At 40.7% G+C, this 17398-nt stretch overlaps 1 protein-coding gene across 4 annotated transcripts in view; it reads right to left on the reverse strand.

The window, feature by feature from the left end:
• Nucleotides 1-17398, reverse strand: part of dclk2a (doublecortin-like kinase 2a) — a 45584-nt gene that overhangs the window by 6243 nt on the left and 21943 nt on the right. For 3 of the 4 annotated variants that reach the window (XR_007038326.1, XM_047365677.1, XM_047365679.1), the window contains exons 3-14: nucleotides 12749-12878; nucleotides 10342-10440; nucleotides 9859-9906; nucleotides 9501-9586; nucleotides 8190-8283; nucleotides 7963-8068; nucleotides 6588-6645; nucleotides 5227-5346; nucleotides 5003-5149; nucleotides 4787-4920; nucleotides 1649-1726; nucleotides 1367-1463 (exon numbers count right to left, since the gene is read on the reverse strand). Coding sequence is in view for 3 of the 4 variants with exons in the window: in XM_047365677.1 (XP_047221633.1) it covers nucleotides 1367-1463; nucleotides 1649-1726; nucleotides 4787-4920; nucleotides 5003-5149; nucleotides 5227-5346; nucleotides 6588-6645; nucleotides 7963-8068; nucleotides 8190-8283; nucleotides 9501-9586; nucleotides 9859-9906; nucleotides 10342-10440; nucleotides 12749-12878 (1197 nt within the window). In the remaining variant the exon portion in view is untranslated. The remainder of the gene's footprint in view (nucleotides 1-1366; nucleotides 1464-1648; nucleotides 1727-4786; nucleotides 4921-5002; nucleotides 5150-5226; nucleotides 5347-6587; nucleotides 6646-7962; nucleotides 8069-8189; nucleotides 8284-9500; nucleotides 9587-9858; nucleotides 9907-10341; nucleotides 10441-12748; nucleotides 12879-17398) is intronic. The other variant, XM_047365678.1, reaches the window with a different exon arrangement.

Here is a 17398-nt window from a genome sequence, read left to right on the forward strand (position 1 = left end):
AAAGTCGTGATGGGATGAATTCTAGCAGCTTGCTGTAAATGGTAAATGGCCTGAACATGTATAGCACTTTATCAAGTCCCTAGAGAGAGACCCCAAAGTGCTTTACACTATAATCTGTCATTCATCCATTCATACACACATTCACACACCGAAAGTGGTGAGCTACAATATAGCCACAGCTGCCCTGGGGCAGACTGGCAGAAGTGAGACTGCCATTCACAGGCGCCCTCTGACCACCATCGGCAGATCTGTAGCTTCAGATCTTTACTGTGTTGTGTGTGAATGACAACACCTGTTTACAGTGACATCCCCACCATAACAGAAGTTGGTTTATTAAGCTGTTTGTTTCATGAGTTAACAGTACTCATTAAAGAGTATAGGCGTGTGTGTGTTAGATTTAAGGAGCAGACTTGTAGCAGTTAGTCAGGTCATTCATTGAAGAATGGGACCATTACAAACTGAGGTGATCAAAGCTGATATTCTTGTGCAAAAGTTTTTAACTTGACTTTATGGAAAATTTCAATAAAAAAGCAGTTTGACAATAGTCCAACAAACAACAATGTCAGCTAGTAAAGGATGGGAGTAGGGATATGTAAGTAGATTGGGCCAATAACTAGGTTTGTAGGAGGGCTACGTAAGTCATGATATGCAGAGGAATGACTGCAGCAACAAATAATTGTGTCCTTATCTGAGCTCAGATAAATGTTAGTTCTCCTGCCTTTACATTTAGGATTTAGGTTAAAAGGTTCGTGGTGGGAGAACAACCTACTCTCCTGGGGCAACTCGGAAGGGTTCAAAGGGAAAGGCTGTCCATCTTCCTTGTCAGGAAGAAATCCAGGTCCAAAGATCCTACAGAAAACTAGCCAGAACACTTCTAATGTTCAGCACCCAGGGGGATTTGGTCCGCTTAGCACACACCCCTGCAGATTGCAACAGTTCCAAGATTCAAAATATTCACAAAGAGGTCGGGTCCATTCTTCCAGGGTCCACGCAGATCTCCAGTCTGGATATTACGATATCAATTTGTCTAGTTTGTTTCTTTTTGGGGTTTTTAACTGTTAGCTTTGCGATGAGGGTCAGCAGTGGTGTCCCATGCATTAGTCTCTCTGCAACTGCCGAATGTTTGGGTCAAGAGTACCAGGAGAAGGGCTTGGTTTTTTTTCCCCCCAACCAATGAAGCTTTAAAGTTTATTTTGTTTCAGCCTATTACGGAGGTGGGCTCAACATAGGTGATGGACAACTTGATGAGTCACCTTTGACAACAAGTAGTGGGTGCTAAAACAGTACTATTATCTGTCAATGGAAAGAAACCAAAATATTCAGGGTTGTTTAGACTTGTGCAAAGTTCTGTTGGCTATATACCAACCTTAGCTGAGTCAGTAATGTTGTCCCAGTAAGGAGACGGGAAGTCCAGCATCCCGAGAAGAATCTGATCAAACAGGTCCTCTTGCTGATTATTCTCACTTTATCAAAAGGACAGACATGTAAATAAACAAATTTTACTGCTGCAATGACTGATGCCTAAATTATAATACATCAGGGTTTACCTGTTATTTGATTTATAACGCATTTCAAAACATGTATTCACATGTATTTATTTAAAACATTTTATTTATTTTAAACTTTTACATTTCATTCATAAACTGACCTTCTAAATGGGGGGAAGCCACACAGTAAGATGTATGTGATCACACCTGCAGCCCAAATATCCACTTTCAGACCATAACTGGAGGAAAGGAGAATGAAACCAGTGAAGGTTACAGTAAAAACACCATATTTTTAACATCCATCAATGCAGTATACTAAAGCAAAATGGGAAAATATTCACAACCCTCTCTGAACCGCCACCTTAACGTGGTGGAAGGGTTTGAGTGGCCGAATGATCCTTGAGGCTATGTTGTCTGGGGCTTAAATGCCCCTGGTAGGGTCTCCCATGGCAAACAGGCTCTGGGTGACGGGTCAGACAAAGAGCGGTTCAAGACGTCTTCATGAGGACCAAAAAAATCGAGGCTTGTGACATTGCCCGGTATGGCGGAGCCGGGGTCCCACCCTGGAGCCAGGCCTGGGGTCGGGGCTCGTTGGAGAGCGCCTGGTGGCCGGGTTCCTCCTTGCGGTACCCGGCTGGTCCAAGCCCGAATGAGAGCTGCGAGGCCATCCCCCAGTGGGAACTATGAGGGACTGGTGCAAGGAGGATCGGACAGCGGACGAAGGTGGAGACCTCAACGGCCCGTTCTCCGGATGCTTAGGCTGGCTCTAGGGACGTGGAATGTCACCTCGCTTTGGGGGAAGGAGCCTGAGCTTGTGAGGGAGGTCGAGAGATAACGACTAGAAATAGTCAGACTCACCTCCACGCACAGCGTGGGCCCTGGAACCCAGCTCCTCGAGCTCCCTCCTACTCAAGAGTGGCCTGCAGGGAGAGGCGGTGAGCTGGGGTGGGTTTGCTTGTTGCTCCCCAGCTCAGCCGTCTCGTGTTGGGGTTTACCCCAGTGGATGACAGGGTCGCATCCCTGCGCCTTTGAGGACAGGTCTCTGACTGTTGTTTCAGCCTTCGGGCCGAGTGGTACTGTGAAGTACCTGGCCTTCTTGGTGTCCCTGTCAGAGGTGCTGCATAGTGCCCCTCCCGGGGACTCCATTATTCTGCTGAGTGACTTCAACGCCCACGTGGGAAACTGCAGTGACACCTGGAGAGGCGTGATTGGGAGGAATGGCCTCCCTGACCTTGATCTGAATCCGATCTGAATCCTGAATTCTGTGCTAGTCACGGATTGTCCATAATGAACACCATGTTCAAACATAAGGGTGTCCATCAGTGCACTTGGCACCAGGACACCCTAGGCAGGAGGTCGATGATAGAATTTGTTGTTGTGTCTTCAGACCTTCGGCCACATGTTTTGGACACAGAAAGGGGCTGAGCTGTCCACTGATCACCACCTGGTGGTGAGTTGGATCCGCTGGAAGAGGAGAAAGCCAGACAGACTTGGCAGGCCAAAGCGTACGGTGAGGGTCTGCTGGGAACGTCTGGCAGAGCTCTCGGCCAGGGATGCATATAACTCCCACCTCCAGGAGATCTTTGACCTGATTCTGGGGGAGGTTGGAGACATAGAGTCCGATTCCCTGGTGGAAACAGATGCTGGGAACTCGGGGTTGGACTCTTTCATCACCCAGGCTGAAGTCACCGAGGTAATTAAAAAGCTCCACGGTGGCAAGGCTTCGGGGGGGAATGAGATCCGCCCTGAGTACCTCAAGTCTCTGGATGTTGTGGGGCTTTCATGGTTGACACGCCTCTTCAATATTGCGTGTCAGTCGGGGACAGTGCCTCTGGACTGGCAGACCGGGGTGGTGGTCCCCTTTCATAAGAAAGGTGACCAGAGGGTGTGTTCCAACTATAGGGGATCACACTCCTCAGCCTCCCTGGTAAGGCCTACGCCAGGGTATTGGACGAGAGTGCAGCTGATAGTCGAACCTCGGGTTCAGGAGGAGCAGTGTGGCTTATGTCCCGGCCGTGGAACACTGGACCAGCTCTACACCCTCTGCAAGGTTCTTGAGGGTTCATGGGAGTTTACCCAACTGGCCCACATGTGTTTTGTGAACCTGGAGAAGACAGTCGACTGTGTCCCTCGTGTTGCCCTGTGGGGGGTGCTCCAGGAGTATGGAGTCTGGGGCCCTTTACTAGGGGCCATCTGGTCTCTGTACAAGCGGAGCAGGAGTTTGGTTCGCATTGCCGGCACTAAGTCGGATCTGTTCCCGGTGCATGTTGGACTCCGGCAGGGCTGCCCTTTGTCACCGGTCCTGTTCATAACTTTTATGGACAGGATTTCTAGACGCAGCCAAGGGCCGGAGGGGGTCTGGTTTGGGGACCAGAGGATTTCATCTCTTCTTTTTGCAGATGATGTGGTCCTGCTGGCCCCCTCTAGCCAAGACCTACAGCATGCGCTGTGGTGGTTCGCAGCCGAGTGTGAAGCGGCTGGGATGAAAATCAGTTCCTCCAAGTCCGAGGCCATGGTTCTCGACCGGAAAAGGGTGTCTTGTCCTCTTCAGGTTGGAGGGGAGTTCCTGCCTCAAGTGGAGGAGTTCAGGTATCTTGGGGTCTTGTTCACGAGTGAGGGAAGAATGGAGCGGGAGTTCGACAGACGGATCGGTGTGGCTGCAGCACTAATGAGGACGATGGGCCAGTCCCAGAAAACGAAGCTCTCGATTTACAGGTTGGTCTACGTTCCTACCATCACTTATGGCCATGAAATTGAACCATGAAAGAACAAGATCCCGGATACAAGCAGCTGAAATGAGCTTCCTCCATGGGGTGGCCGGGCACTCCCTTAGAGATAGGGCGAGGAGCTCAGCCATCTGGGAGGAGTTTGGAGTAGAGCTGCTGCTTCTCCACATCGAGAGGAGCAAGAAGAGTTGACTCGGGCATCTATACTGGACGCCTTCCTCGGGAGGTGTTCCAGGCACGTCCCACCTGGAGGAGGCCCAGGGGACGACCCAGGACACGCTGGAGGGACTATGTCTCTCAGCTGGCCTGGGAACGCCTTGGGCTCCCCTGGAGGAGCTGGAGGAGGTGTCTGGGGAGAGGGACGTCTGGGTGTCTCTGCTAAGTCTGCTGCCCCCGCGACCCGGTCCCAGATAAAGCGGAAGAGTACAAGTATTCACAAAACACCAAGAGATCTAATCCGTTTTAAGGACAGAAAGATAAACTCTGTTCATATTGAAATGATGCAACCTTTTTATTTTCACGTCAATGTTCTTATAAAACATGTTCCACACTGGGATCAACCATCCAGCTTACCCTGACTCAGCAATGATTTCTGGAGCCACATATGTTGGTGTTCCACACACAGTGTACAGCGGCCCCTCCACTACTGTGGCCAAGCCAAAGTCTCCAAGTTTCAGGGACTTGGCACCATCTGGATGCTCGCACACCTACAAGGGAACTTGTGGTTAAAAACCCCAAAACAGCTGTATTTGTTTTGTTCTTTAGGTAATTACATAAATCTGTGTATACCAGCAGGTTCTCAGGTTTAATGTCTCTGTGGACAATGTTCATGCTGTGCAGGTACAGCAGAGCTGCAGCCAGGTTGTAAACCATTGTGCTGGCGTCTTTCTCTGTGTACTTGGCTGAGGATGTGATGGCATCAAATAGATCCCCTCCCTGTGGGAAATTTAAAGACAGATGTAATCCAAGCACATACAAACTAGGTGTTGGCCCAAATTCTGCCTCTGGCGAACCTTTACAAGCTCCATGACAAGACACAGCTCAGAGGGCGTGTCCACCTCCTCGATCAGCATAATGATGTTCGGGTGTTTCACCCTACGCAGCACAGCAACTTCATTTTCTATGAGGTGTTCCTGGAACATAGATGGTCCATGTGAGAGTGTACAGAGATGTAAAATAAGTATTTCTAACAGATTTCATCTCTTTCTGTCACAGTTAAATGTTTCGAATGATTAAACAAATTTTAATACCAAAGATAACCTGAATAAATAGAGAAAGCCGTTTTGAAATTATGATTTTATTAAGGAAGGGAAATAGTAGTGGTATTTTATGTGGTAATGCCTGCTAGCTTTTTGATACCTGGCAATGAGCCTTTTACATCGCTGTTGAGGAATTTTGGAAATAAGGTCCCATCACTTGATTTATGTCCATACTTTGGCTATGCACTTAACATTTTCTCTTAGTTTTTTTTTATTTATTTATAAGACACTCAGGGGTGGACTTGCTGGTGTGCTTTGGATATTTGTCCTGCTGCAAAACCCAAGTGTTCCTGAGCTTAAGGTGACAAACTGATCGCCAGACATTCTCATTGTTCATCAATTATACCAAGTCATTCTAAAGCAGCAAAGCAGGCCCATACCATAATAGAACCTCCACCATGTTGATCAGTGCTCAGACGTTCTTGTTTCTGATATGCTGTTAGTTTTATGTGATTTTTGTCTCATCAGTCCACAGATAATTTTTCTAAAAGTCTTGGGAAGATGTTTTTACCAAATATTAAACTTTGGTGTAATTTTTGGCCAGAAGTGGTTTTGTTCTTGAAAGTAATCAGGATTGGTTGTTGCTGCTAAAAGTAAAAGAAAAATATGTCTAATTATAGGTATATCTGGACATAAAGGCCCAGGTTGGTTAGTTTTTATTTTAATAAATGAAATCATCCTTTGAAAACAGTTTCCTGTAATTACTTATGTCTGATAAAAACTGCATAAACATCTCAAACATAAAAAGTCACGAAAAGCAGAATCTGTATGGGTGTACATACTTTTTTGAGCACTATACACTTCAGACTAAATCTTTATACTCTTATGCTAAACAGTCTGAATTGTTTAATGGATTTAGTGATTCAATGTGCGTTAATGTTTGCCAGTAAAAGCATGCGAGTAATATGAGTCAGGGGATGTTTAATAGAAAAATACCAACTCAGTCCAACTGGGGGGATCAAAGATCCTCATTTGATACTGTTCTGTGTGTGGGTGTTAATAATTCAGAGTGGAGCGCAAACATGTGACCCTTCTTTACATGTGTGTGTCGTTTTGAGATGTATATAAAGTGAATTAAATGGAGATTATAGGGAAAAAAAGGTTCAGAGTGAAACCTTTCCACTGCATTTGGCCTTGTCGATGATCTTGAGAGCAAACTCTTTCCCCGTGGACCTGAACAGAAACAGAGCAATTAGAGGCAACAATAAAAACGGCACTAAAGCAGCTATAAAATGTGTAATTTAAAAGAAAGCATCATTACGGCCTGCAGTGCGGATACAGACAGACTTAGCACGGATCAGATACTTCAGTAATGACGCAACAGAACTCCCACAGACCCCACCCAACATGAAAACAACTACTTCTTTTCATATTACCGTAACAATAGTTATAGTAGGTTTTCAGGTAGCTTCTTTTCCCTTAGCAGATGTAATCATAATCTGAAAACATTGTTTTGTTGACTGATTTTCTCTGTTTGAGAATCTGAAACATTTAAGTTTGACAAAAAAGCAAAAACATAAAGCAAACATGTTTTCTGCAGTAAAGACGAAACAGATTATTGACAATTGAGTTGTAATTCTGAAAGCAGCATATCATTTAAACTTCATCTTGCAGTAAGGGTGGAAAGCACATATCTATCTCAATAGTAATTCAGCCTCATTATTTAGACTTGATGTAGTGGAATCATTTCCAAGGTAAAAACAGAGTTAATATACTGTCAGAACATGAACTGGAATGGCAAGCTAAAAGCAGAGACAAATGATACAAACTTGTTAGATCCTTACAACTTTTAAATGGATACTGCTGGAAAACGAAAAGCAGGGCATGTGGAACATTAATTGGACGATAGTCAACAGGGATGGAATCTGCTAGAAACAAAAAGCCCCAATTGGTAAAGCAGGGGGACTTCAGGATCTCTTCTTTTGTTTTTGAACATGTTGTGATTCTATTGGCATTTTAAGCCCAGCAGAAGACGACGGACGGATGGTCGGACTTGTGGTTTCTAGCTCATAAGGCGAAAGTGAACTTGTAGAAAGTGGGTCTCCATGCAATTGTTTCTAATTTACAGATATTCAGGCCATACAGATACAACAGAAGAGTTTTAATTTTAAGTCTAAAGCTTTTTTGTATTTGTTTCCCATTAATTTTTCATCAAAACGTCTTTTGCATTTGGACGGGAAGTGCAAACACAGCAGAATATCTTAGTGTTAGCCTAGACAAGGGTTACAGATGGAGGTTAGTGTACAGTTTAGGAGCCAGTTTAGAAGATGAAACCCTTTAAAACTGAAATACATGTAAGTCTGATCTGTGGCTAATTAAACAGGTCTGGCTTGTAACACTTTATTTTAAGGTCAGTAATAATGACAGTACATGGAGCACGTACTGAGGAGAAACCTGGTATTAAATATTATTTCTGAATCAACAAGCCGTCACACTAATGTCCCTTTGTGGCTCATATTTCCTCAAAAATTTCCAGTATTAACCTCTTACCTCTCCACACACTCTTTAACCACAGCGAAGTTACCATCTCCAATCACCTTGCCAACACTGTATTTTTCCAAAATGCTGGAGGCTGCTGGGTACTGGTTTCCATTAACTAAAGAGGGGAGGCAAACATTGCAGCTGAGCTTCAATATGCCTTTGGCTCTGCCAAAAAACTCAAATATTACAAATAAATTCATCAGATGATGTTCAGAGTATTACAGAAGAAAACGTACCCTCTGCACTCAACTGGACTATTTGCTTCTGATGATTGTTAAGAGAGTCATTCCCATTCCCATTAGGGGTGGAGGCTTGAGGTGATGGAGGTATCTGTTGGACAAAACAAAATAAATTAATGATCAAGCTCATCAGTATTTTATAATGAAAATATAAAGAAATATAGCAGAATAAAAACTATTGTAGCAGCTGATAATCAAGCTTCAAAGTTTGTTGCCTTAATTTCAAGAAATGCTAATCAGCAGAAATGTTTTTTTATTAATTTATTTAGCAAATACAATTTTAATAAACCTGATTTCAGGCTGTTGGGTTAAACTCCGAAATGAAAGTTTCCAGGGAAAACAATCCCCATATTTAATTTTGTATAATACCATCTAAATACATAATATATTCTACATATTCTATAAAGCTTGTGCATTATTTCTCACAACAGAGCAGTCACCATTCCCATAAAAAAATAAATGCATATTTAATTCTTGATATAAGGAATATCCCTTAAAGAAATTCTAGGCATCTGAGCTGCTGGAACAGATTCTCTCCAAATTCCATTTATACCTCACATAAAAGCATTATAGCTATTAATCAATAATTTATTAGTTAACTGTGACAATGCTGTGATGCCAAGCAGTTTTATCATTCTAAGTGTACAACTTCTACAACTAGGCAACTATTTCTACTATATTTACATCTAATTTGTAAATGACACCATAATACCTGTTACCTTGATGAATGAATTTAATTTGTAGTAAAAAAATGTAGCCTTTATCACGAATTAGAAGAGAGGAACAGTTCAAATGCTCCTTTCTGGTGAGGTACATAAAAAAGTTCTTGCCTCTTACAAATATTTTTATCCATGTCACCCAGTGAAGGTGAATCAGTGAAAGCGTTGACTCTGCAGTGTTTTGATAATATTCTCATGCTTCCCTTTTCAGTTTTTTCTCTTATCAGCAATTTCCAAAGTCATCAGTACATCATAGAAACTCATTAGCCAACACATTTATATGGGATGATACATCTTTGACTTTGACAAAGGAATGGAGCAACGGTAAAGTAGGTTTGTCAGTTGGCTACATCGCTCTGAGAATGTTGTTGACATTAATGTGCAAAATTTAAAAGGAATGTGGTACATTTCTGCAGGTGAGAAAAATATAGACACATTTAAAAAACATATTTAGAAGCAACTTATCATTAAAACAAAACTAATGAGTTACCATCCATCCAGGTAATTCCTACCCCAAGTTCAAAGACAATCTACAGGGTGGGTGGGGTGTCCTGGCTCTACTACTACTGTACATGACATTTTGTGATACCTTTAAACAGAGGATGCTTCGTGGGGATGGGCTGGTGGGAGATGGAGTGGAGGATATAGTGGACCTGTGAGCTGAGACACCATTTACTGTAAAAAGGACACATGCAAAAGGTCAAAGTATTAATTTAACTTTCCAAGGCATTAGGCATGCTTGTGCAACTCTACTACAGTGATGTATACAATTGAAACATTCTGGTTTTAAGGTAAAATGTGTTAAATTGTTTTGCAAATGCAGTAACCATAATGAATTAAAAACAATAGGCACATGTTCAGAAATATTTATCCTTTGATATGCCTTAAAAAACACAGTTTGTTAAGCTACAGCTATTCAAGGAGTAAAGTATTAAGTATAGTATTACCCGGGGATTTGATTGACGACAGGCTGGAGTAATGAATAGGTCGCCTTGCTGAGGTCACAATACAAAAAAATACAAACACAAAAATGTGATTATTAAACTCAGTGATATCAATATTTAGAAATCGTTACATTTCCATAAGGCAAGATTGCAGCTCTCCAAATCAGTAAAAATGAAAAACAGTAGTCTTACAGCTTATTTTTACCATTTCTCAATAAAAACAACAATTCTTTACTTTAGTCATAAACTGCTGAGAGTTTAGGGTGAAGATGCTGGATAAAAATGCCTTTACTGACTCTACAATCCTCAACGTGTAAAAACTATTTTCACAAATAGAATTTCTTAGTTAGCAATAGTTAAAATATGAGATAATGAATCAAGAAGGTAGTATACATGGCAATAGTCTAAATTTTATATTTTTTTTAATCCATCACAAGCAGTTTAAGTGACATTTTCTAAAACATGAAGGACCTATGTGTTTCTCACCAGAACCCGGGGACTTGCTGCGTCGTGAAAGTCCCGGGCTCTTAGCTGTCCTGTTCGGAGTAGCAGAGCGACTGTAGAATGATTTTAGGACTTTGCATTCTAAGGAAACAAAAGTTGCAGTTGAAATAGTCAATGTGGCATTAATCAAAGAGTTGTACCAGAGCTGGGAATGTTTTTTATGTTCGCTAAATGGTTATGAATCCTAGCTATAACACTCAACTAGAAAAACTTTAACAATCAGTGGTGAACATCGTTTAGTCCAGAAAATCTGAGAAAGGTTGAACAGCATACAACAGTTTAAAGCCTATTGAGTATCAGGTTTCATTTGGGGATTATGCATTATTCAGCATTAGTTAATGTGCACCAACACAGAATAACGCAATTTTAGAAATTAAGTTCCATAATTTTGGCAAATTTATGATTAAATTTCTTTACTTTCCTACTGTATATTAATCCCAAAAATCTAATGTTAGCTTGCAGAATGGGAATACTTTGTGACCTTTAATATTTATAAACTGGATCAAGGCTCTATCCTCAGGTCACTTTTTTTGACAATATTTTCATATTCCTGCAGCTCATGCTTTTACATTACATCTCTTATATTTATGCTAGGGATGCACGACATCGGCAATGACATCTGTATCAGCCAATGTTAGTCGTTTTTTAACATATCGGTATCAGTTCAATAAGTAAAACTGGGCTGATAATAATCCACATTTATTACCATCTTGTTGCTGTTGTGTATGTGTTTCTGGAGGGGGATGGTAGAGGAGGGGATTGTGCATGTGGTATTTGTTAGGGCATATGACAGTAGAGTGATGCAGTGCAGGACTGTAGGGTGTTTAACTCAAGCAGAGCAGCAATGTCAGCCATGTGGTCGTTTTTTTAACAATGTTAAAAGGGTAGTGAGATATATAATACTGGTAAAAATGGGCTATTAGCCATAACAGCGATATTAATATTGGATATAGATATTGGCCTGAACTTTTATATCAGTGCATCCCTAATTTATGTTGATGACATACAACTTTATATTTGTGGGTCATCACATAACCATGGTCCCTTACAGTTGCTATGTAATTGTTTGTAGTATCATTAAGTGGATGTGTCAGAACATCTGTAATTAAAAAGCTATCTACTACCATGGTAAAATACTGCTAGATTCCAGGTAATACATAGCAGAGAAACTTATGCATGCCTTTAAGACTTTTAATTATTTTTGGTCCATAAAGGACTGAGCTGTTTCAGACCTGAAACCACCTTGATTTACTTTTAAGCTATGAACCATCTAGACCCCTCAGACCTGTTTACTCAATGTTTTCATGACCTAAACGAGAACAGGCAGCATTCATACTCCTCCACTCTGGAACCAACTCTTTTTAATGCATTGTTTTATTTTATTTTATTATATATTTTCTTTGTCTGCAAAGCAATTACCATATGCGGGAAAACAAAGTACATGTACATTGAGATAAATTATATTTTGCCACTATATAAAATATTTCAGCACCTTGTTTCATCAACAGAGCTGGAGCTCTAGCTAGAGCAGGGAGTGCTGAGTGTCTTCTTTGCTCCTTCAAAGACCCAAATCTTATAAGCGGAGCACAGGAGTTTAAGTGGGGCGAAAGCTGCAAAGTGTTTCTGAGTTTTCTGTCACTACTCATCCTCAGTAGCAGTTACACATTGTGATGTGCCTCCCGACTGTTAGCCAACCTGACCAAATGAAATGATTAAACAGGATGTCACCGCTTCAGACAGCAGCTATAATAAACTCCCTTTTCCTTCCCCCGAACTGGTTTCATCTTGGCTGAAGGACAAAAAGTTGATCTGCTGTATAAACGGGTCACATCCTGCCTGTGTTCTGTTCAGTCAGGTTTCTAAACTCAGATGTTAAACACATAGGTACTACATATTTACAGAACATTTAAAGCTTACTGTAAAAACAAGAATGCTATCTCCACACCTATTAACACCCTTGTTAAAGATGAGGACATGGCCTTAGAATAAATCCATCTTTCATTACAGGAGCACATTTTCACAGTAGATTTGTTTGAAAATCCAACCTTAATTTGATCTCTTTGCTTTATCTCGTAAATGAGCACCAATGTTTGCATGCCTAAGATGTTTAACTCCCAGATCTACCACTAAATGGTCAAACCCTTTAAGATGAAATTCAGTTATGTTCACCTGTTGAATAATATGTGCAAGTAAACAAAATTCTCAAGTTGGAAATAGTTTTGATCAGACAGCAGAAACTGATGCAATGAAACAGACAATTGAAGTCAAAACCACACAAACTACATGCTACTTCAAGGGAAGAAAGGTTGCAAACATTAACAAGACAGGTATTGGAGAGAACTAATGCTAACAAAAACACACACAGTTATATACGTTTAGTTTGGCCTACCAGTCATCAAGGCTGTGGAAGCCTTACCACTATGATCCAACACAAAGTCGTCAAGCGCATAGCGGTATTTCTCTGGACCACATGCTATGAACACATCGTCATCAGCGAAGAAGTCTTGCAGGCAGGTAATCTGATGGAAGGAAAGAATGTGACGATCAATGTGAGAAATTAATGATAAACCAAATACGGTGGAACCAGCAATGATGAAAATTGTGTAAAAATGTACGACATTATTTCTTAATGTAAAACAATTTGATAAAATCTGACGTTTATATATTTGCTGCTTAGAAACAAAAATGCAAGTAGAACTCTAATGGAGAAAATGTTAACTGTGGTTTCCATTTATAATGATCAACAGAAACTATTTCTCTTTTTAAAAAAGTACTGACGTTAAATTATGTAGAATTCCTCATGTCTAATTTGCAACATCCAATAATTAAAAATTAGACAACAGGTTTGAAATAAACACATGCAATACTTTGCAGAAGTATTCATGCCCATTGAATTTTACCCACATTGTGTCACATCATAACCACAAACCTCAGTGTATTTCATAGGGGTTTTATGTTATAGACCAGCACAAAGTACACAATACTCGTAAAGTAGAAGGAAAAATCTGCAAGCTTTTCAAATGTTCTTCACAAATAAAAATACAGAAATGGTTTAGATAAAGCCATGTTTATTGAAATCAATGTGGTTGATGCACATCCTGTTGTCTTGGGAAATTGCACACTCCAGTATAAAATCAAGCTAAGTTTAAATGAGTTTGTGCAGCAGAGTAATTTATCTCACTTTTTCTTTCCACTGTCTTAAGCTGTGATCCTCATTTTCTCTGCTGCTCCAAACAGGTTTTTTTTTTTTGCTTTACATCAACCATACACACCCCACTATACAGAAACTAAACTTACATTTAAACTACATTCCGGCACACCTACACGCAACCAGATTATCCCTCTGGTGCTGTAGGTGGACAAGTATGGAGACAAAAGAGCAGATCCTTTCATTATCTCACTCCCCACCTTGCATTTGTGCACCCACATGCTGACAGGCTTATCCAGTGTGTGCGTGAACACATATCTGTGGGCAGATGGATGCTTAAAGGGGGACTGGGGGCTGGCACGGTGGAAGAGGGGGATGTAGGTTTGATCCTTCAGGATGAACACATGAAATGCTGGTTCGGGAAAGTTAAAAGAGACAGGGTGAAAACAAAATACTGCTCAGAATTAACAAGGTACTTCTTTCATTAAAGCAAAACAAGCTAAAAATGCAACAACTTCTAGTGGTTTCATGTTCATGTCCAATTTGTTTTGTAACAGTGGAGGCAAAGCTTCAACTTCTTTAATTAGCAACACATACAAAGCCACAGTAAAAGCAGGGGAGAACCCTCTGCACAGCCCAAGTCTGTAATTAGCTTCTGCAGTCTGTTTGGTTTGACATAGCACAAGTGAATCACATTCTTTAGATGAGTTCTTATGCTGGAATTTGGCAGCTGATCTCTACACTGTTTTGTCTGTTAGGTGTCAGAAACACCATCAATCCACAGGCTGAGTCCCACATACGTCAAAAACAAACTTGTCTGGGCGCGGCTAGTGGCGTAGCAGTTGGGGGCACGACCCGTATATGGAGGCTTCAGTCTTCGACCCCAGAGACCTGTGCTGCATGTCTTCCCCCTCTCTCCACCCCAATTACCGTCTCCCTACTTTCGAAAAATAAAAATAAAGGCCGCTAGTTCTGCAAACAAAAATCTTGAAATAATAAAAATTAGCCATCGAGATTTTCAGACAGCAGTGTTGAATCAGGACAGTGAACTCTTTTTCTTGAAGCCGTTTCATCTATGACTTTATGTCCTATCAGTTCAAATAACTGAAGGGGTCTCATAAGCCCGAAATTCTTGCAGTAATACGAGTCCTGGGTGATCTGATCCCACATGGAAAACTTTAAATATGAATGTTTACACGCGGCTGTCAAACACATTCTGAATCAATAGATCCTAGTTACTACCTCTACATGCAAAAAAACAAGCATGTAAACTCAGTTTTTAGTCAATCAACAATTCCTCAGATATTGATCCATTCATCTATCCACGTTCTGTACTCGCTGATTTCTGTTTGAGGGTGTAAGCCCAAGTACCTGGAGAAAAACCCAGAAATCAGAGAAAATTCCTCCATTAAAGATTTTCGTAATTAACCACCTGCTATAATGCAGACAAAAACGTTCCGATGAGGATTTTCAGAATTAAGTAATGAAAACATTCAGGTATATATCATATTCCAAATATTCCCACCAATGGCACAGATGATTAACATCAACAATCGTAGATAGAATTAAAACAATTACAATAACAATTTTATTCAGTTTTTAAAAACAATGTCAAACATGCCCACATGTATATTTTTTACCTCTATAATAAAACACAATGTCACAGCTGGTTCTGGTTTAGAAAAGCTCCCTTCAGGACAGATCCACGAATAACAGGAAGCAAAGCAAAAGGCATAAAAAAGGCCAGTTTATTAGCCTCCATGTGACTAATCAAAGATGGTAAATCTGATAAGACGCTTTCAGCAATAGTATAGTGCTACAACGTCTTAATTTTACTCATTAAGTTAATTTTTTTTTTACTGTGCAGACTGTGTTGCATTAGGCTTTGGTCTGCTTATTAGAAAAGGTCAAAAATTCCCACCGGAAACGTCTGTTTTATATTTGGAGAATATTTACAGACTGCGCGAAAGCTCATCCACAGCTGCTGACACACTGCAAGAATGTCTTAAAAGCCTCCAAAATAAATTCCTATTTGAATGCATCAAAGCTAAACCTCACCCTGAAAATTAATGTAATGAAATTATCATAAGAATATTATTAAAAATGTTCTGGAATTTTAAAGTACATCCATGGTCAATGTGAATTCATTTATTTAGCACATTAAAAACAACAGAGGTTGACTGAATTGTAAAGCACTTTGGTCAAGCAAAACTCTTAAACAGTATAAACACAATTTGGAAAACTAAGAAAAAGTAGATAAAGTAGATACAATTCCAAAATACCACCTAGAACTATCAGACATATTTGGGTCACATTCTGCTTCAGTCAAACACCAAGGAGAAATGATGGGTTTTTAGCACAGATTTAGAGGTTCAGCACTTTTAGCATTTGGGATATGAGAGGGCGAACTATTCCAACAGTTTGGAGCAGCCACTGCAAAGACTCGATCACCTTTACGTTTTAGTCTGGATCGTGGAACATGCAAGAGAAGCTGGTTGATTGACCGGAGAGCTCTTTGGAGTGTAATGTTGGGAAGATCACATAAATATTCAAATTCAAATTCAAAAATACTTTTATTAATCCCAAAGGGATCCTAAGCTTCCTCAAGAAGTACAGTCTGCTCTGTCCCTTCTTGTAGATGGCTTCACAGTTGCATCTTCACTCTAGTCTGTTGTCCAGGTGAACACCGACGTATTTATACTCCTCCACCACAAATATGTTGGGGCCAGACCATTTAAGACTTTAAAAGTAGTCAGTAGGACCACAGCTGGGAGCCAGTAGATAAGCCAGGATTGGAGAAATGTGTTCATGTTTTGTAGTACCTGTTAAAAGACAAGCTACTGCTTGCCATGTAGATAACTTCGTTAATATACAATTGTTATTATGGAAACCTGGTGACCCCAAGATGCCACTCCCCACAGCAGTTCTTCAACAGTGAGCTTTGGATATTTGTTATACCTCCCCTAGCATCCACCCCACTCAAGGTTAACTTCGTTTGCCATTTTTGTTTTATTAAAGTTTTAATTATCACTGACTGTAGACTGTATTTCTAATAATTTCCTGACTTGTGATGATCAACACATCTCTATCTTACTCGAATTGTACGTTTGCTCATCTTTCCCATTTTGAAGAATGGTCAAAATTATTTTTATGTGCCTGAGGGACATGAAATCATTGACTACTAATTAGAAGTTCCCAGAAACTCTGACCAAGACACAAACAGATGTACAAAAATGGAAATTCTTCAGTTGTGTGACAATGGCAAGTCATTTTGTAAAAGAATAACAAAATAAATCTCACCAAATTTAGGATTTTATTTAAAGTTGGTAAACAACATCTAAACCCTACAGACTGTATCCAAAGGCTCGGAGCATATTGGCCGTTTCTCTTGTGAACCTCGGTTCCCTGCCCTCGCCTGCAGGACCTGTCTTAACCAATCAGTGAAGCGAACTGTTTTGCAGGGGGCTATATTGGCTGGGTGACATTTTTTCGGGGTGAACTGAAGCTTGCCCTTCATCATGCGGCACTCCCTTTCCTCTCGGATGCCTGACCTTGTTTTGCTCTCACCGTTCATCTGTGTCCTCAGCCTTCTGTGTTGTCTGCCTTGGCGATCTTAGCAACAGAATAAAATGAGTGCAACAGCCCTACCATGTATAGATAATATAAAATATGATAAGCATCTTGTTTGTTTTCCAGACATATGTTATAATTCTTGAATAGATATTCAATATCAAGACAAATCTCTAGGAATTTTAGCCAGTGTTTTCTTCCTTTTTAAAAATAAGGCAATCCGTAAAACAAATGTTGCAGAAGAGAATCTGAGTATTTAGGGCACTGAAAACGTTTGCTGTAATTACTGAGCACATTAGCTCCCTTCCTCTCCAAACCGAA

This window comes from Girardinichthys multiradiatus, chromosome 5 (assembly GCF_021462225.1).
Source record: "Girardinichthys multiradiatus isolate DD_20200921_A chromosome 5, DD_fGirMul_XY1, whole genome shotgun sequence".
NCBI lineage: Eukaryota > Metazoa > Chordata > Actinopteri > Cyprinodontiformes > Goodeidae > Girardinichthys > Girardinichthys multiradiatus.